The 21,099-nt window shown below is 42.4% G+C and overlaps 1 protein-coding gene across 3 annotated transcripts in view; it reads left to right on the top strand.

Annotated features, from left to right (window-relative positions):
• Positions 1 to 6,226: 6,226 nt before the first annotated feature.
• Positions 6,227 to 21,099, top strand: part of macrod2 (mono-ADP ribosylhydrolase 2) — a 343,095-nt gene continuing 328,222 nt past the window's right edge. For 2 of the 3 annotated variants that reach the window (XM_037466487.2, XM_062566512.1), the window contains exons 1-3: positions 6,279 to 6,497; positions 10,057 to 10,158; positions 11,410 to 11,520. In XM_037466487.2, coding sequence (XP_037322384.2) covers positions 6,461 to 6,497; positions 10,057 to 10,158; positions 11,410 to 11,520 — 250 coding nt within the window. In that variant the 5' untranslated portion in view covers positions 6,279 to 6,460. Of the gene's footprint in view, positions 6,498 to 10,056; positions 10,159 to 11,409; positions 11,521 to 21,099 lie in introns of all 3 variants that reach the window. The other variant, XM_037466486.2, reaches the window with a different exon arrangement.

Genomic DNA, 21,099 nt, shown 5'->3' with positions numbered 1-21,099 from the left:
TACACTCACCGGCCACTTTATTAGGTACCCCATGCTAGTAACGGGTTGGACCCCCTTTTGCCTTCAGAACTGCCTCAATTCTTCGTGGCATAGATTCAACAAGGTGCTGGAAGCATTCCTCAGGGAGTTTGGTCCATATTGACATGATGGCATCACACAGTTGCCGCAGATTTGTCGGCTGCACATCCATGATGCGAATCTCCCGTTCCACCACATCCCAAAGATGCTCTATTGGATTGAGATCTGGTGATTGTGGAGGCCATTTGAGTACAGCGAACTCATTGTCATGTTCAAGAAACCAGTCTGAGATGATTCCAGCTTTATGACATGGCGCATTATCCTGCTGAAAGTAGCCATCAGAAGTTGGGTACATTGTGGTCATAAAGGGATGGACATGGTCAGCAACAATACTCAGGTAGGCTGTGGCGTTGCAACGATGCTCAATTGGTACCAAGGGGCCCAAAGAGTGCCAAGAAAATATTCCCCACACCATGACACCACCACCACCAGCCTGAACCGTTGATACAAGGCAGGATGGATCCATGCTTTCATGTTGTAGACGCCAAATTCTGACTCTACCATCCGAATGTCGCAGCAGAAATCGAGACTCATCAGACCAGGCAACGTTTTTCCAATCTTCTATTGTCCAATTTCGATGAGCTTGTGCAAATTGTAGCCTTAGTTTCCTGTTCTTAGCTGAAAGGAGTGGCACCCGGTGTGGTCTTCTGCTGCTGTAGCCCATCTGCCTCAAAGTTCGACGTACTGTGCGTTCAGAGATGCTCTTATGCCCACCTTGGTTGTAACGGGTGGTTATTTGAGTCACTGTTGCCCTTCTATCAGCTCGAACCAGTCTGGCCATTCTCCTCTGACCTCTGGCATCAACAAGGCATTTCCGCCCACAGAACTGCCGCTCACTGGATGTTTTTTCTTTTTCGGACCATTCTCTGTAAACCCTAGAGATGGTTGTGCGGGAAAATCCCAGTAGATTAGCAGTTTCTGAAATACTCAGACCAGCCCTTCTGGCACCAACAATCATGCCACGTTCAAAGTCACTCAAATCACCTTTCTTCCCCATACTGATGCTCGGTTTGAACTGCAGGAGATTGTCTTGACAATGTCTACATGCCTAAATGCACTGAGTTGCCGCCATGTGATTGGCTGCTTAGAAATTAAGTGTTTACGAGCAGTTGGACAGGTGTACCTAATAAAGTGGCCGGTGAGTGTAGATTAAACCAAGGACCACTCAGTAAACCGCTATATTGATGCATCGCAATACATCGCAGGACACATTGCTCATGCTGCTGGATTAGAGGCAATTGTGATCTACAACAAAACCCCTCTAATTCTAAGATGTAGAGCAGTAGCCTACACAACCTGTAGCTGCACCCAGGAGGAGTTTTAGAAGGTTCATACGTGGTTTTCCACATTTAAGGAGCTATCATGAGTAATAGGACAATAGAAAGAATTGAATGTGAAAATAATATTTAGTCATTGATGTCAACTATTTTCCTTGAGTGCCAGAGTACATACTCAACACATAAACAAGCGGCGTGGATGTGACGAGGTGGGCTTCAGCTCGCGGTAGACTGCGCACCAATGAGCCGGTCTCTGCCGAGGTACTTCTCAAAGGTCTTTGTGTCGGAATAGCGAGCCGCTTCTCACATCTGCGGACCAGATGAGCATAACATAAAGGCAGGACATAATGGATGAAAGGAGCAGACAACTGTTTAACTGAGATTGTTGAAAAGGACCCAAACAAGCCAACAAAAAGGTGGCGTTTTCATGTCCCTAGTTGGCATTGCCTCAAAGTTGGCACCCACAGGAAAGGTTCCCTGGAAGTGCAGGAGAGCAGCAAAACTACTTCCATTCCTAATGATTATACATTAAAAATAGTTTCCATTGTGTGTGTGTTCAATTAGTTGAGGAACGGTTTCCTCCCCAAGATGTCACCTTTGCAGACCCCACAGGCTTTATAATGCTCTTTATGGATTCACACTGTCAATCCTTATCTGATGTTTAAAGCTCTAGTGCAGCTCGTTCACTGCCATTGACAACATATGAAAAACAGTCAATCCTTTAAGGCCTCTGCTGAAAGCCTAGAGTGCCAATTGAACACATGGAGCCCCAAACAAAGTAGATGTATTTAGTCTGCAGCAATAGGCTTAAGCCATGACTGTGTTAAACAAATCATGTGCTTTATCACTAAAGGCACTGACTGAGGATAGACTCAATGGTACAACCCAGACCAGACAGTCGCAAAAAAACCCCATCAAAGGACGTAAGGGCATTGACATAAGAACATGTATAAACAATAATTGCCATAATTATGATTTCTTTAGCCCCTGGGCTCATTTTAAGTTATGGGGTAGATTTGGAGCATCTCTCTGTAGATAATGATGTTGCTTGCAGTAATTACTTTGCTGCAATTATAAGTGGGATACAAGCCAACAAGAGATCAGAAGATGCAACGTTCTTGGCAGTGAATTGTAGGTGCAGCCATTGATTTTGTCTCTTTGTGCTGTAACCATGGTGATAACAATTGCCTACACAGTTTTACACAACTATATCTTCATGGGGGTTATGATTCTGCCCTGTACAAAACCAGTCTCTCTAATAGAAATATATGTCACTTGATTGAAACATCAAAAAACCAAAGGTCAGGGGTCAGAACCAGATTGCGTAATAACAGCAATCCTCCCATTCTGATTTAAAATCACAATGTTTCATGTTTGGCAATTCTGACTCCCGTATTTCTGGCCTCAGTTTGTTAACGGGACCCCTTTGTGCACTGCTGCTTATAATGTTGTACAAGATTGACCTCTAGTGGTTAGCTTCCCCTTCATGCAACGTGAGGAATTAAATTGAGTATTTTACGTGATCCCCTTCATGCTTTTGCACTCTTCTCCGCCCTGGTGTCTGGTGTCAGATGAGCTGCCAATCGTAGGGATTGATCTCATTCCCGGGAATTATTTGTCGGAGGTTTTCCACACTACCTAAAGCAACTGAGTCCAACAGCGGCAAGGAGCCCTTCCTGCCTCCATGTACACACCTTGCGGTAAAGTGTCAGTGGTTTCATCTAGTGGGTCTCCTCTCCCTTTGGTCCAGTAAGCCTCAGGCCAGAGGTCATTTAGTGGAATCATCTCTCTTTTTTGCCCCTCTGCTGTTGGCGGTTCCGAGAATGACAATGAAGTCAGTCTTCTTCCAGTCGTCCTTCAAGAGGCTGCCGCAGCTCTTTGTGGACTCAGACGAGCTGCAGCACCTGGCCGACGCCCCGCACTTTGCGCTTTGCCATCCTTGCTGATCCATCCTTGCTCAATGCTCTGAGAGGCTCGGACGGCCTTCGCTGCCTCCACACTGTTGCCTAGCACCTCAGTGAGCGTGCTCAGTACACACACGACCATCGCTTCTGATGCGCCCAGACTGACTCTAGAGTTGAGGCACTGCATGCAAACTGAGCAGTTGGGAGCTACGTCTGTCGATGGAGAGGCTCCTCAAGGCTCGGGACATCGCTCGAACCACATGGTCATTGCCCTGAGCCAGTCGCTCCGCCATCATGGGAAGACCCTTTTCAAGACGCGCGGCGGCCCACTTTCTCTGGATGCCAACCTTCATCTTCTAATCCCATCCGTGTGGGGATGGAGAGAGAGAGGGAGAGGAGGAGAGGGGAGGGAGGGCAGGAGGGAGAGAGTCTGTGGTACAGCAGGGACGGATCTTCACCGAGTTGTGGGATGAGAGGTTCCACAAGGTGCCTGTGATGGTGTCAGTGAGGTCGGTGTTGTGCCTGAACGCGTTCATTGAACGATAGTTCATGAACTCGTGTGAACTTAGTTCAAATATTTTGAAGTTTGAACTATGAACTGAACTAGTTCATTTTAAAATTTGTGAACTGAACTTTGAACTAGTTCATGTAGAAAGTGAACTTTTCCCAACACTGTGAGTGAGGTCCTGGCTTTTTCTCAGCAGCCTGACCAGTGCAGGCCCTCCTTTGCAGTTTTTGATGGCAATCTAGTTGAAATGTACATGTACACACTGGTGTAGGGAAACCCGAGCACAACTTATCCGTGGCGGTCCAGTTGCCCACCCACTCCCAAATAAGCACGAGTGCTGCAGGAATACAATGGAGTTTATTTTTTTCCCCGGGTACAATAAGCGTCAACAATTGTGAGACTGGCCCAAAACAATCTTAGTCACCTATTCCCCCCCAACAAATCAAAGGAAAGTACAACTTTCTAACCGTAACACAGGAGATAACAAGTTAACAAAAGGGGCTTCTCACCCCAACTGTTCAACCTATTGTCTGCACAATAGGTCGATCGCCAATGCAGGTCCGGTAGCTCGCCTGCCATTGAAAAAAAAAAAAAAAAAGTTGGGTGTCTACGGGAGCTAAAAACTTAGTAGTGCTAATTAGCATTGCTTACTAAGGGACGCATTTCATTTCATTCAAAAGCAACCCTGGCTGATTCCAATCTGTGCAAGTCATTCAAGTAAAGTAATGACCAAGAATGTTTGCAATAGTTATGACGGTTCCCTCGCTTCTGACAGATGAGATGCTCGTTGTATTTTTTTATTATTGATTGTTTTTTGCTCTCGGTATGCAGCGTTGTTCCGCCTGGTTACCGCTACTAATGGTTCAGCCCGCCTCCCATTACTTGGTTGATTGAAAATTAGATTGCGAGCCAAAAAAGTGCGAGTGCGGGAGATGGGGAGAACGAGAGAGCAAATCGCCGGCCTCCACAGGCGCCTTCAGGCCCCTGACATCCAATCACCTGCAACACACAAGAGCAAAACAGGGACACCAAATAACAGCCCCCCCCCAGGCAGGGAAGTGAACTGCATTCCTGTTCCTCGCCTCCATATGACGCTCGCAGTAATTAGACTGGTACAGATGGAAAACCATGGGCCCTTCATTCAAATCCCATCTTTACATTTGAATAAAAAGGTATAAGCACTTTTATCTTCTACTCCCAAAAGCTGTGGCTAGGGAACTTCTATAAATGTCACAATGTGGTCTTACATCAAACAGACACTGAGTACTTTATATTAAATCCATATTAGATGAATTAAGAATGGAAAGTAAATAGCATATTACAAATGAAATTATGAGTTTGTGGGCCGGATGTGACAGCTGATTACTTTGACGTAATTATCTAAAAAGGGCAGCAGCTTAATGACTGTATCATTAAACATCTGGTGACAGAATTGGAAGATGTGAATCCTTTGCACTTGCTCGTATTAGTTTAGGGTATTGTGAACCCAAATGGAAAAAAGAACATGGCTTCCACCTATACTGTTAATCTACTATTTGTGTTATACATTTATCTATGAAATCCAAAAACTGCTGACATGAAAACTGGATGTATTTCACTGAAATAACCCTTACTCAAAAAAAACATCAACTGAGTACTGCCAGATCAGAGTCCTGCTTGGATGATAGATATTTTCCATTCTCAGATAATGTCAGCAGTCTCAGGAGCAGATGGGTCTGGACCAGAGCAGAGCGAACACACAACAGATGACAGACGGTGGTCTCTGGAACCAGCCTCTCATTTATGGCAGCCGGACTTACTGGTCTTATCATGTGAGATACTGTCCTCTGCTACAAACAACAGGCGGTTACCATTCATGGTTGTCATTCTTAGGGTTTTGATAGATCGTTATTTAAGTAAGATGGTAATAGATGACTCAGACACTGTTGGCCAAACTGTTACAAAGCTATTACAGTATGGACATATATTACCAATCCCATTGTTCAATTAGAGTTTCTAATGTTTAACAACAAAACTAGTAGAAAAATATAGAAATAGTGAGATGAATGTGATTCAGGTTATGAAAATGTTTTTAAAGCATTGGTCTACAAAACATATATAGTCTAATACTATATTGTACATGTAGTTTTGTCTGAATTGGGATGACATGTTAACTAAACATACTGCAAAAAATCCTTGTAGTATAACATAAACCTATGATTAGAAAGTGATACATAAATGATATATTTATTTATTTACACATACAGATCATTCACACGACCGATCCCTCGCTAAATGTACTTGCAATGACTCATAGCTCATAGCGGACTCCACTCATTGCATCCGAGTGGCCCGGCGTTACCAGCCAAACACTTCACACGATAGTCGGATGAACCACCGGAAACAACCTACCTTGCCTCCGCAGTGCGTGGTCCTTTTCTGATTGACTCGGCAGCGGGACCAATTGCACAACCGTTTCCGGGATTTCGACGACCAATCACAGAGCCGGTATTTGTACACATAATTTACGGCGCAATCACTGTAGGTTGAGCCGACTGAGGTCCATAGAAATTTGACAGCTTCACAGGTGAGACAACCGTCCAGAGGCTGTTTCACTTTACGTTTCAGTTTTTCCCCCCGGAGCACTATTCACTGTGAGTCTGGGTTTGCTACAGTCAAAAAACAACCATTCGAAGTCAAGCGATTCCGGCAGCATGAGCAAAAAGAAAAAGGACTGGAAGACTGAGAAAGGTAAGGCTTGTTTAGGGAAGAATGAAGCTATCATCATCATCATCATCATCTCAATGGCAGACAGCATGAATTCAAGCATTCCTAAAAATGGACTGACTCGCAGTCTTCCCCGGGATGCCGTGGGAGTACGCAATTTGCTATGTGGACTATTCGGTAATCCCACGCGGTGCCTGCACAGATGTTACAGTGATGTTGCGCCTCTGTCAATCTTCCGTTACGCATGTGTGACATTCACAACAGACGTAACGTTATTTCACCCGCAGCCCCTCGCATGCTCACCACCTTACGTCTTAAGCCTCTCGCAGATTTTCTTCTAGAGCACCACTAACTAACAACCTCCTGCCTTCCACCTGTGTGACACCGACAGGAGCTCCCCGAGTAACATCTCTTCAGCCGAGCCGCAGACCTCCCCCCGTAACGTAACAAAGGAACCGAGTATGCAATAGTTTGAAACGTGGCCATTCGACATGTCTTCCCGAGTTTATTCGCTTCCAGACGGGTTAAAGTTACGAATGATGCCCGGTATGACAGTGCCTTCAGATCTATAGCGACATGGGAGGCTACACCTGTTGTGCTCACAGGGGGAGGAAGACGTGCTAACCCTTAGCTCAATGCAAAAGTTATTAATGCTAATGCTCGGTAGACGTTGTCACGTGTCACAGCTGGCACCGCACAGGTGTAGTCAATCCCAATAACTAGTTCCGGCTTCATTCCGCGTGTGCATTCACAGTACAAGGTTCCTTCAGCAAGTGACCACCGAATGGAATGGAGCCCACGTTTCACGTCGAGCTGCAAACAGACCTGCTGCATTCACTCTGAATGAGACCCCTGTTAATACGTGCCATGGGAATAGTTTAGCATGGATTACTGATATTGTAGGAAAGTAAATGAATGGTTTCTGATGAAGTGCTGCAGCTCGCTGGAGACTGTTGACCCACAACTTTTTTTGAGTAACGTTATATTAGAAAAGCTTTACAATAGTTGCAATGGGAATAGTTAATCTTGGCCAGACAATTCCAGTTTGTGTCAAGAGGAGATCAAGGTATGTCAAAGCGTGGAAGAAATTCTGAAACTGAAGAAATTTAATGTGATATTTTTTCTAAATATTGTTTTGACCCAGGGCTCTACTGTGGGACTTTTGCGAATCCTCCTCATTTTAAGGAGTGCAGAAACTTTCCACACACGACAAATATGAAAACATTAAACAGGAATATTAATTTGATCGACAAGCAGGCAATCTCCTTGCATTTGGCTTGGTTTGATTGATTCTTTGATGAAGATCATATGGCTCTTTAAGCATCAAATCCAGTAACACACACTTGTTACTCATATTATCAATATTGGCAAAGCACATTTAGGGTCCATCCTGTTCCCTTGGCATCCAAACCAAGCTTTGGGATTCTTCAACTAGTAAGTTGAGTGCCAAAGCTCTTTAGCGTGGTCCAGAGAGCTTTGCTGTGTTCATTCTCCGAACTGCTTTCTTTATTCATCCATGTCGAATAAAAGCGGCCTTGGGAATGACAGGAGTGGGCAAGAGGGAGCGCAAACGTACCACAGCAACACAGGGGAGAGAATGGATATCCACCACTAGGGAAATGCCTTTTATTTGTAGCCTGATCTTCTGCAGGGTGTTGGCAAAGCAGGACTTCAGAATCCTTCTATTTTCTTACAAAAATATGGTCGGCATCATAACATTTTAGACTTTCATTTGAGACAAGGGATTATTAATTAAGCAATAAGCATCAAAGCTTAGACAACATTCGGTTGTAAGGAACAAATACAGGAAACTGTAAGGATGTTTTTGTGTACTATCGTAAATAGTTTCAGCTTGAAACGGCTCTATACAGACATGTTTTTATTGATCGTAGTCCACACTGCGTGCAGTTGTTTATTTTATTTAGCGGAATAAGCCGGTAATTTGAAAAAAGCTTGTCTTGCAGAACAGCCCAGGGTTTCCTGGAGAAACGACATCAAGTTGAGGCTCTTTTTCATTTGTAGATGTGAACATGACGGCATAAGCTGTGAGGACTCCAGAGTGATAGTGATACTAAAGTTAACCAGCAGCTGTTTCTAATGTTGGCTGTGTATTTATACACAGCACTGGCACACAGCAGCGTAGCAATCTTAATTTCAAATCATTTTTACTGCCTGTACTTCTCTCACCAGGTTTTGCCCATTCAGTTTTAGTGAGCAAACCATTTATGGATTTTAAAGATGGCTCATTCAAAGCATTATTTTGTCATGGATGTATAAAAAGTCATCCACAGTTTATTTTTCATAGACTGTTGTGTTGCTGTGGGAAGAGCGTTATTAAAAATTGTTAACACTAAACAAACTGTAAATTAAGTTAGTTTCCTCAGAGAGGGATTCATCACAGACTCATTTTTTTTTTCTCATTTACGTTCTAAAGCGAATGATCGGTCATGTACACTGCAGCCATTTTGGCCATATCATAACCGGGTAAACACCGCTGTAATTGGAAAAAATTCATTTTGTCCCATTCGATAAAGTTTTTGACAATCTCTAATCCTGCCAAGGAAAGCCGATGCAGAAGTTTCTTAACCAAACTGACAGGATGCCCCTCCACTAGTTGCAAAACTGAGTCAGATTGTACACAAGTCTACGAAAATTATTCTACTTTTCATTTTATCTATTAACTCAGTAAATGCATAACGTAAACGTGAATGTATGATCTCAAATGCTAGTTTAAGTAAATAAATAAGAATATTTTTAGGGCTTACTGTGAATGACGGTATCTGCAGACATACGGTCTGTGGTCAAACATTTCAGAGAGCAATGGAGCTTAGGCCACAGGGTCGCATGGTGCGGTGGTTCTCCCATGAGAGCCATGGGGACTAAGTAGCGCGCACAATTTCCTTTTAGCCGATCCACACAACAGCCAGTTTTCACTAATTATCACCCCCATTAATGAAGGACTAATGCCTGAAATGAACTGGTGGTGAGGTGTCTGATACCTGCGTTGTGTTGGGTCTCTACGACGCGTGGCTGTGAATGTGTGTTGTATTGTGTGGGGTAGACTGCACACTTGTGTTCAAACATCTTGGATGGCCAGCAGCTACACTACTAAAATGTGCTTGATGAAGACTCTACCAGCCACAACGAGGGGCTTTCATTGCTGATCCTGCACGATGACCATGCAATCCAAAAGGGGTTACAATATTAATGATCACTTTATTTAAGATCCCCATTTTTCATAGTGTCAGTTTAGAGAGCCATCGAGGTGTGAAGCTGTAGCAGGGGGTCAATACTGATGATGGTGGCAATGGTTGTACCAGGTGAGTAGTGGAAGATGAGTTTGATCACAGCCCAACCTCAACCGGTGCAAGACCATCAACTGTCTACTGTGGGCGGACAATAGAAGACAGTTTCTGAGGACATTAATGAAAGAATATATCTAAAGATTTATGTAAGATTGTGTCTCAATGGAAAATAATGTTTGTTCTGTGCCAGTAGCAAGTCCATTTGCCTTTCTGTCTTGTTCGTGCTTCAGTGGGACCCGCTGCATTCATGTTTAATGCGTGGTGTCTTCCCTCCACAGAGAGACTGCTCCGTCTAGATCGGGAGGAAAGACGAAAGGAGTATCGCCGTCAAGATTTTATATCTTTGGACAAGATCCCAACCTTGCGAGAGGAAAACGGACGTAAGAGAGACTTTCCAAAAACACCCAACTCGAGACATTCTGCAACGAAACGCATACACACATAATGGCACTTTTCACAGATGATTAAGTGGTTTTTAGTATGACGTGTCATATTATTTATCCTTTTTTTGGTAAATATATAAACTCAGATTATGATGTTTCATTGCTTGACGAACCAGATGGAAAATCTCTAACATCATTAACAATGGTTTCTCATAGTGACAATATTTTTTTATTTGTGGTTTATACCTAAAAACATCAAAAAGGAAGTGAGACCAGATCATAAGACTAATAAACATTTGAAATATAGCATTTAAGTATTATCCAGTTACAAGGTTGTTTAAACCCTGATGGTGCACTTTACCTCTTTTAGGCTCTCTTCTCACCAAAATGTTTTGCAAATATGTCAGAGTTGAAAGTACTCTTAAAATAGTAAGTTTAAGTAAATCATATATATATATATATATATATTTCAGTAAAGTATAGCAATTCAGTACAGCATTAATAAAGTTAACATTAAAGTCATAATTAGCTCTGAATTGTATGGTGCAGAGGTCGTGTGAGAAGAAGAACTAAGGTTGAATGAAGCCCACACAGTAGTTCGAGGTGGTGGTCTGATCTGTCACTGAATACAATGATGTTTGGTGAAGTCCCCTACAATGTAAACTTGATCGAGTGATAGCAATATCGGAGGTTCCATATTGCTTTCAATTAAAATAATCACAAAAACCCCACACATCCATCTTAAATAAGACGTTTACAAGACGACAACTTAAAAAAGCGTAACCTAGGTGATTTTCACTCATCCGTTGTCGTATTCTCACCGGAATAAAATGAAACGCGGTGCAATAACTTTTTATTAACTTGTGTTTTTCTGAACCAGTATGAAACCACTGCTGATTCACACAACGGGCCAAACTAGCCTCGTTATTCACAGAAGATACCGCACACTGAATCTCACAGTTTAACAAGTTTATATCTTTGAAAAGGGAATGAACACAAACAGATTTATTCTAAACTAAAAATTGATATTACAGTATGGATAGGATTTGTATTAAATTAATCTTTAGGCAGAGAAACTGTAATAATGAACAAATTGACATTTTATCTGAATAATTCTTCTTTAGTACATTTAAGAACAATGAATGAATCTGTCTCTTATAAAGAAATCAATACTTCCATAATATTTATTTTATTCAATATTTTGAGTGAGTGTGAGAAGTTGAACTTGTCTTTTTTTGTTTATTACAGCCAATGACAAAGAGGAAGGGAGTGAGGTGCCAGGCGGAGGACTGAGAGACAAAGTATCTCTCTACAAAGGAGATATTACGGTCCTGGAGCTGGATGCCATTGTCAATGCCGGTAAGAATGTGCCCTTTGACCTTTGGGAGCTGTTTGCAGCTTATAAGCTATTACTTTCCCTTTGCTGCCCTCTACTGTTAAGACTCCAAAAGTGCTGGTTCTTAAGCCATTGCACAAGGGAAGAGTGTGATTGTGGTGAATGTTGAGTTGAACATCTGCTCTCCTCGATGTGACCTCCTAGATGTGTCCGGGAAACACAAGGTTAATGACTAGATTCCTTAGGATTTTGTTGTAATAATGATCTCCTTTGTTACAAATGACGCGCTGTCATGATCAGCGGTCACACATCTAGAGGGATGCGAGAGGATTTCAAATCAAAGCGGCATAACAGATATTTCTTTTTCAGAGATTTGTGCCCCCGTTATGTAACATTCTGCAGTCTGCACACAACCTACACACATAGTCAGAGGGGCTAAAAGTTTGCTTTACCTGTTGCTTCTGTAGCTGATGCTCATAACCCTTCTGCAGCTATGGATTTAACTGTCCCAGCCCACAGCTGTATGACAGCGGTATATTAAATATATGGGATATTTGCACACTCATTACAGCCTACCAAGCAGTTTGCATCTCCTGTGAAATGACTATTTCGTTTACGCATCTTTTAATCTTGTAATCTATAAGATTATTAGATGTGATGAACAAACTGATCTGTGGGATAAGGCTAATGATTTTAATATATTATGTAAATGCCCATCCTGGTGTGGAAAAGGTGACATTCTGAATTATCGTCAGCCTTATGGAAAACAAATGCCCAATTTAGTCCACAAACGCAGTCACCTGAATGTCATGTGCAGTTGTTGTGCTTTATCACCGTTTTGACCTTTTGCAAATGTAGCACTAAAGGCGCTTGTTTTTACTGTTTTATTTGTATGACTGCTACATGTTTGAATTTAAATCCTTTATGCTATTTAGCGAAATCAGAGCTCTATGGTTGAGACGGAGAACAAGGCAGGTAGGGCTTTTATTCAGTGACTAGAAAAATCGGGCGTATGAGAATATAAATTAGATGCAGGGTGGAACATTGCCCTTTTTTTTGTTTTAAACTGTTGAATTCGTTTGTAGTCAAGCCAGGAAGTTTACTTCAGCAGTTAATGCTGCCAGACGTCCAGGCTCTGATTGAGCTGCACGTTGGCCGGGAGGTAATTCATTCTGTTTAGCGCGCTGTCAGAAGGCCTGAAAGGTTGAAGGAATTGCTAAAGCCTTTTATAATTTCCACTGGCCCACTGTTGTTCTATTCATACTGCAGTACCAGTTGCCTTTGTACAGGTGGTTGGTCTGATAAGAGCACGCAGTGCAGTGGTGGGCTTTACTGCCCACCATGACAATCCTGCTCAACAACAGTAGTACAATGCCCTCCAGAACTATTGGCACCCTTTAGTAAAAATGAGCCAAAAAATGTCTTTTGTCCTCCTGGTCTTTCACTCAAAATATTTACAAACTTCTGCCTGTTAATTGAAGGGAAATTAAGAAATTAAGAAAAATAGGAAGGTTGAGACTTAATGAAGATGTTTCTCAAAAACACACCTTTAAAATTTCATGATTAAAATCTAACTCAAGAATAATTTCAGTAATCTTTTGCATTTATAAGATGACGTGTTTGATTATGAATTGTTAAGTGTTCCACGATGACGTGGGATATAAATATGAGATGACGGCCACATTTCTATCACAATGAGAAAGCCCTGAAAACACAGTGAAGATGTGCAACGAGTTGAAAATACCCAATTCCTCTATCGGAGCAATAACTAAAGAAGTTTAAAGCAACAGGAGATGTTAAGAATCCGCCTGGAAGAGGACGTGTGTGTACGTTTGACCCCACGCACCGAGCGGAGGGTGGTTCGACTGGCAAAGGGATCTCCAAGGATCTCCGCTGGAGAAGAGTTTAGTCTTGTTGTCAGAAAGTCTCCAAAACTACCATCAGACGCCACCTACATCCCCACAAGCTGTTTGGAAGGGTTGCCAGGAAAAAGCCTCCGCTGTCCATCAACAGCAAACTAAAGCGCCCACAGTTTGCTAGACTTTCAATGGGACCGGGTTATAACGGTCAGATTAGACCAAACTAGAGCTTCCACAAGCGTCAACCTTGCAATCTGAAGGATCTGGAGAGATTCTGCACGGATGGATGGTCTCAAAATATAAAGTCTATTGCAATGATGTTATTTCAGTTAAAGGTTCGAATTCTGTGATTTTGGATGAAAGATCTTGAGGATTAAAAAAAATAATAAAAACCTTTTTTTCCTCCTCTTGCTCATTTTTGCTAAAGGGTGCCAATAATTCTGTAGGGCACTGTATGTTGTGAATGTCTTCCAAACCATGTTTATTTCTGGACTTTGACTGCATCGTATGGCATTATTAACAATGCATTGTTGGATGAGCTCAACATGCTCTGACTGCTGTGGCTCTTGCCCAAATTTGAGTGCGTAACAAAGTCGTGAGCAGCATGTGAACAAACGTTGCGGATCTTGATAAGATCTTTGGAAAGTTTCTTCCACTTCTTGCCTTTCATCTGTTCACTGTTTCCAATCTGCAGCCTGCAGTGCTTCCATTTTCTAATGCTGTTTTTCATTTAGGTTGGCACCATTGTACTGCTGTCTATGAAGTGTGGGATTCTTTAAACACTGAGAAAGTATTCGCCAAAGGCTTAATAAACGGTGCCTCTGAATGACTTTTCTCCCGAGTCAAACAAGTGCGCTGATGCTAATTATGCAAATTGCGGATCAATGTGAAGGCTGCTGTGTAAACTATATGGAAACATGAAAGAAGGAATAAGTCAACTTTTTACATATCAGGACTTCTTATAGTGCCCTGTAGGGGACATGAACTGATGCCCAAACAGTATGATTTTGTTCTGGCCAGCCTGCTTGCACACTTAAGACTGTAGTGTTCTTTCGGTTAAACGAAGCAGTTCAGCACAAGTGTACAATACTGATGGGTAAGACGAAATAATTGTGATTTCTTATAGTTAAGACTGCATTCGTAGTTTTCTAAATGCAGTGACGGAAGCTCAACAATGACTTCAAAATGTCAGCTGTTTGTGAAGTAAAACAAAGCTTCAGTGCTTCTATTTTGGTTTTAGCTGACCTGTTTCATTTTGTCCCATAACCTTTTCATAAGCCAAAGGCACAATATTTGTGCTACATGGTTTTGTCATGACTGCAGCAATATGTTGTCTGCAAAAGAAAAAATGTCTAATTTAAAGGGACCCGGGCCACTTGGTGCTACTGTTATACTGTCTGCCTGTGGCTTTTATGGGGTGTCAAGTTGCTTTATGTCCACCATTAAAGTTTAATTATTAGGCTCATTTGAGATTTTAATTCCTCCTTGATTCTGTTTGGCGGGAGGTTGAACAGAAGGTACTCAAAGTGTCACTTGGGCGAGAGACTGCAGAGCAGGACCGGAGGGGCTGTGCTGACAATCGGTAAACTACGGGGGAGGGGGGGGGCAGGATCCAGCAAGGTGACAGGGATCTTTGGATTGCTATCAGACAACAGTTGATGAAAAGAATAGACAGAACAAGTGTTTTAAATTGCCATTATGCCATTACATTTGCTTTTTCAGGGCAAATAAAGGATCATGTCTTCCTTTTTTGTTCACTTGTGCATGTAGTTCATGTGTCAACACCCCTCTCCAATCAGAATGAGGTGAAAAATTATTTAATTAATTCCGGTGGGAAGGACTTTTCTTTATCGTGATGACTGCAGTAATTATGCACAGTGGTTGACTTCTAATCCATTACGCGCAGTAAACCTCCCTCATCTTTCTGTATTAGATCATTGTTTTAAAGGAGCCAATTTAGTGTGCGTAGGGAATTTTGTTATGAGCGCTATAAAGAACCTGAAGGGGTTGAGATGAGGTTGAGGAAGGCAATTGGTATTCAGTTGTATTGAGCTGCTCATACTGCAGTCATCTCAGGTTTGATGAGAGCAGTGACCCTCGGAGGACATGCTACCATAATCCAGTGGACTTTTATACATTTTCTTTTTGATTTGCAGTCCATTCAAACATTGTTTGCCTGTAGGGCTGCTTGGCCCACAGGCTGCGTGGTTTACCTTTCATTGGTGCATAATGTACAGTACAGAAGGCTACCAGCTGACCTGTTGTACTGAACAGAATTCTGTCATTCAGAGAAGGGTAACATTTCGAGGTGCTCTGGTTAATGTCGTCATAAAATTCCTAAAATTCCATGAGTGGCCATTGCCTGCGTGTTATTCCACGATGAGAGTTAAAGAAAACAAAAATCAAAAGAAATCTGCCATCACATGTTGGGTATTTTGAGGTAAAACATATAATTGTAAAAATAATGGAAAATGGAAAATTGGACTGAATAGTATTTGTGTGTAATAAAAGCATCTACATGGCAAAAAAACAAACGAAAAACTGAGCTGCATAAGAGCTGCAGAGCTCTGAAGGAAGAGCACTCTGCGTCTCTAAGGGGTTACTTTTCTTTTCACAGTGAGGTTGAGGTTCATTCTTCCCATTCATTGGAAATCCCAGCAGTTGTGGCACCACGACAACAGACCTGGATAATGGTGTGTAATATCCAAAGAATATTATATATAATATATAATATGATTCTCTTAGACCAGCCTTAATGGAGAGCCCTGCCTTATTTATTAGGGAGTGACTCCTGAGTGCTCTCGTTATATTTCAGTCTGCAAAGTATAAGGCTGTCTACAAAGAAAAGTAGATTTGGCATTTATATTCTCTCACTGCTCTCGGTCTAGAGACAGTCTTTTTTTTATTGTCACTCCCCCTGACTTAAGTTGTTCTTTTTTTCCATTCTTTTTTTTTTTACCTTTCCTCTTCCTTTGGTGATTGATAACGCCTGGTGCTTTTGGTTTTGCTTCCTGCCGTTTCGGGATCTTACCAGCAAAGATTCTTCATTAGACTTACTGTCGGGCCGCACGTGCGCTTCACAACGCTCGCATCCCCCGGCGAGCCCGGCTCCACGGGGCTATCTACCTCTCTGCAGAGTGCCACCCTGAGCCATGACCCGATGAGGCTAAGCTCCCAGCAACTTGGATGCAATTCAGGGTCCCTCACTTGCTGTGTTGTCCCACTGCCAGTGGTGCCAGTGGCATTTAGAAGTCTGTACAGACACAGGCAGTACATTACAAACCATTTCAGGGGGGACGGTAACTTTTTGAGCAAACTTGTGATTGTTGCACTGTCACACCAAGAATCAAAATCAATGGAACTTGCTGCTCTGGTGAACAGTGAAATGACTCCGGTGAGTGGGCTGCATTGGGTCCTGCACTAAACGCTCCAGTTAATGGTATCCGCTCTGAAAGAGACACAGCGCAAGGCCAGGGCTTTCCCTCCCAGCCGGGTGTCAATGTGGCGGTGACAAACCAGCTTCCTCTCCGGGTGCCCGGCTTGTGGACGGCCTTGCTGCTCCTGTGTTTGGTCGACGCCGGAGTTCTTTAACTAATCCTCTTGGCCTACGAGGTGCCAACGTGGCCTGGTAGAAATCACTTTTCAGGAGCCGGGGCTAATGGAAAGTAATCAAGGGAACCGGCTGTCTCCCTCTTCTTGAACTGCTAATGGTCTATGACCGTATTGGGTGTTGTTGAGTGAGAATGAGGCCTCGTCAGCGACCCAACCCACACCACCTTCTCCCCCCCCTCCCAAATGCAATGCCTTTAGAGACAGTTGCCACCGCTCATGAGAGAGGGAGAGGGAGAGGGGGAGAGAGAGTCCGGTCCTCACTTTGTCTCCCCTTGTGGATGGTGAACTTAAGTAATCTTAGTCAAGGTTGAAAAGTCTGTTTGCGTCCATGTTTTTTTTTTTTTCTGAGCCCCTTCTCTGTTCCACTCAGTCTCCCCGGCCTGAAAAAAACATTTAAAAACACACCAGATCTCGTCCATCAGGCCTGTGAGTATAGACCGAAACACAGGGATGTTGTCTCTCAACACCTTCTTTTTCTCTTTCTAGTTTGGCAGAAGTTGTAACTATGTATAGGACATTGTAAAACGGTTAATAGTTACAAATACAAATAAGCTTTGTCATGTAATGAGGAACATATTGTGTAAATATGGTATAGTGTTCAGAATGGCCTTAAATAAACGACACCGTGCATTGTGAAGGGTCATTTGGAGATAGTGGTTACACACCTATATTCCTACAGTATGATTCTGTAGATAGATATGGTTCTGTGTAGACATGGGTTGGAAAAGTACGGCCCTCTAAGGCAGATGACTGAAATGTTTTTTAAGCCTGTGATTCTGATGACCAACAGGGGGCACTGGGGCTCCACCTCAGAATAGCTGAGGGTCCGGATAGCGCCGTGAGTTTGAGAAGCGTGATCGCTGGACTGGTGCTGCATTTCAGATGCATGAATCCCCCTTCCCTGCTTCCCCTTCACAGATGTTTCTCTAGAAGTGTTTGAGGTGACAGCGCAAAATTCCAAGAGATCTTACAGATTTTAGTCATCTGCTTCTCTAACTCCTCCTAACTTTCCAATATTGTGCTGTTTTTGTACATTTGAAACAGAAATAGAACAGATGCAGATCTTGGAGCTTCGTTCAGGGTTTCGGATGTTACACTATGAGCATTGAATAAGTGAGGGTGTAGCAATGTGGTGGAGATGTGGAGATGGAAGGTGCACAGATTTTCACAGAAGATGGAATGAGTTCTTTTATCCTTTAGTAGCTCTCGACTGGCGGAGTGAAGCCCTGGTGAAGTGAGCGGGTTTCAGAAATCTACTGCTGACTGTTTCTCTGCACAACCCCCCCGGCAGTGTTCTCTGCACACTCTGCGGGCCCTTCACTGGTCTCACAATACCCCTCCTGGAACACCAGCTCGCTCGGCCCGCTTCTGCTCTCCCCACGTTGTCCTTGGCTCCTTCCCTTTTGGCTTTAGTTCATGTCTGCTCCCGTGAATGCCCGTCGTCTTTTTGTTAAAACGAACGCGTGCAAGCGAGATACACCGTGAGGATCCAGGAATGTGTGCACCTTAGCAGAAATACCCATGAGCTACGTTTTCCCTGTAATGGCTTCACATGTATAATGGCTAGGTGATGGTAATGGTGCAGGTAATGAGCAATATAATGTCACTACGAAGTGAAGGAATGTAAAGCCCACATTTTAACGAGGGCGTTTTTTTTGAGGAATGTAGGCTTAAAAACGGATAATTTGATGCTAAACCGTCCTCATTTTTTTCTGTGTGTGTGTGTGTGTGTGTTCATGCTATCCATGATATGTAGATGCAGCGTCTCTGTGACCAAGTCTCTGTCAAAATTCTACCAAGAACATCAGCATTTAATGGAGAGATTGTGTGAAGAACACCGTTTCCCTGTTAGCTAAACAGAAAAATGCTCCGTATAAGAGAGACTCTGAGGAACTCAAATGAAATACAGTGATGTTTGCCGAGTAGCTTTAAATGAGAATGCAATTCCTGTAACCCAGGGCAGTTCATTCAATATTTGTGAGCATGTCCAACTTTTCTCTAAAAGCTGAGGAACCAGGGGCCGTTTTCATAAAAGTTGCTTTCAACTGGCTATTTTGAATACATTTTAAAGGAACTGGAAATGTGCCAGATGTCCTATTTTAACTTATAATAAACTCAGACAATTATTCATAAGTCCTTCTAAAGGGAAGGTTTGCCTCTAACTAAGCAATTACTGAAGGCAGTAAACACGAAGCGAATATTCCATTTTACCCCTCAACTAAAAATATTTCACTCTTTAAACAAATCTTTTTGCGAGTTAGCCTTAAGAACCCAAGCATGTACTTAACATTTCAGCAGCGTGTGTGTCAACAATCATGATGCTAAGAAAGCTCCCATTGATGTGGTTGACCATGTTAGTATTTATTCTCTCAGATCCAGGATTTCATTTGGCTCATAAATCCTAATTGAGCAAAATATTTGGTTACCAGCAACCCGTTATTCTTAGATTTAATCAAAGAGTTTCGGGTGTTTCTTCAAAGTATTCATCTTTTGTGTTTTCCTTGTAAAAGTGTTTTTAACATTCGCCTAATTTCGAATGAGCCACTTATCTTTTTATCTGAGTTTGTATAATTTCTACCTGAAAGTACAAAGTTAAGGATCGCATTAATGTTCACGTTGTAGTTCATGGAAGAGAGCATTTGAACAGGCAGCTCTTGATGTTGTGGAACCGATGTGAAAACACCCTGTTCTCTACACGGTGGCACATGCAGGTTGGTTTGGTAAGTAGAAAAAAGAAGTCAGGATTTTGTAAATTCTATAATTAAAGCTGATAATTGGATTCTATTATTCAATCGTCAATACATCATAACATTTAAGATCATAAGAGATGTTGCTATAGAGGAGTTATAACCATTAACATAGACTGCACGTGTTTGACTCAGACGGCTTCAGATACGTACAGATACATACTAGTGTCTGGTGCATTTACTGAAGTCCTTTTCTAGAAAAGGGAATGATTTTTTTTAAGCGTCATGAAAGATAAACCCTGTGGCAATTTTTAACAGGACCTTGGAGTAAGAATTACTTGGTCATGGTGTCGGCTTGATATAATATGATGTCAGACAGGCATCGGCGATCATTTAAAATGTGAAGCCCATTGTGCAGGAGAAGTCTATAGACTACATTTCTATCACCCAAATGATGTTTGATAGCGGCACAAGCGGAGCAGAACCAGAATACACTTCCATTATCCTAAAAAATCTCCTCACGCTACGATCAGAGAGACCGTTTCCATCTTCTATGACTGAGCTGGTTCATATCAGCAGCAGCCTTCCCTAGATTAAAACAAATGAGCTATGAATCCAAACATAACTTTTGAAATCTTGCAATATTGCAAAAATTGCAACGACAATGACAAAAAGCTCTTAACACCCTGACCTTAAAGAACGGCTAAATCCTCACTAATATAAATTATACCAATGGAAACGATAGAGGATAATGAACAGGAAAACGTGCTGTTGTATATCTATCTACATATAGAATCCTGTATTTCATCATGTATGTATACATACATGATGAAATAAAGTATTTGTGATCTCATCGTGTCTTGTAAAGTTCTGCATTGCTGGTAAAGATTAGGATGAGTGCAAGTGGACTGATATGATGCAGTGTGTCAGTGTAATGTTTTAATTGACTGTATTGTACAGCTATAATGCAAATACACTGAACTTCAGCAGCAGCTCCCCAGCGGCTGCAGAGTCTTTGCCCTCGTGTGAATGGTAATGAAGCCCCGACTGGACATCCGGAAGAAATGGATTTCCCTTCTGTTGACACAAGTGATTGTGCGGTTACTGTGGGGCTTAAGGAATGTGGACTCATTATAGACGAGGAGCGTGGTTCAGCGAAACGGTAATCGAAACGAGACCGGGTCCTGCTGGCCATGACAAACAGTGAGCTCTATGTGGTCTAATGGACATGATGGAGTTCTTATTTTTGAAGGATCCTACAGCTTACAAACGATGAAGCTAATGAACTCCATCAGATTTCCAAAAATGGAACCAATTTTAGCTCATTAATGACAAAATGAACAATGTTTATTGCAGACTGTCAGAAGGTAGAATTTTACTCCTTCAGTTGATCTCTTAAGACCATTATTAGGGAAACAAGGCCTTGCATACTGAGAATATGCAG

Source organism: Pungitius pungitius, chromosome 13 (assembly GCF_949316345.1).
Source record: "Pungitius pungitius chromosome 13, fPunPun2.1, whole genome shotgun sequence".
NCBI lineage: Eukaryota > Metazoa > Chordata > Actinopteri > Perciformes > Gasterosteidae > Pungitius > Pungitius pungitius.
This window is presented reverse-complemented; position numbering and strand designations above follow the sequence as displayed.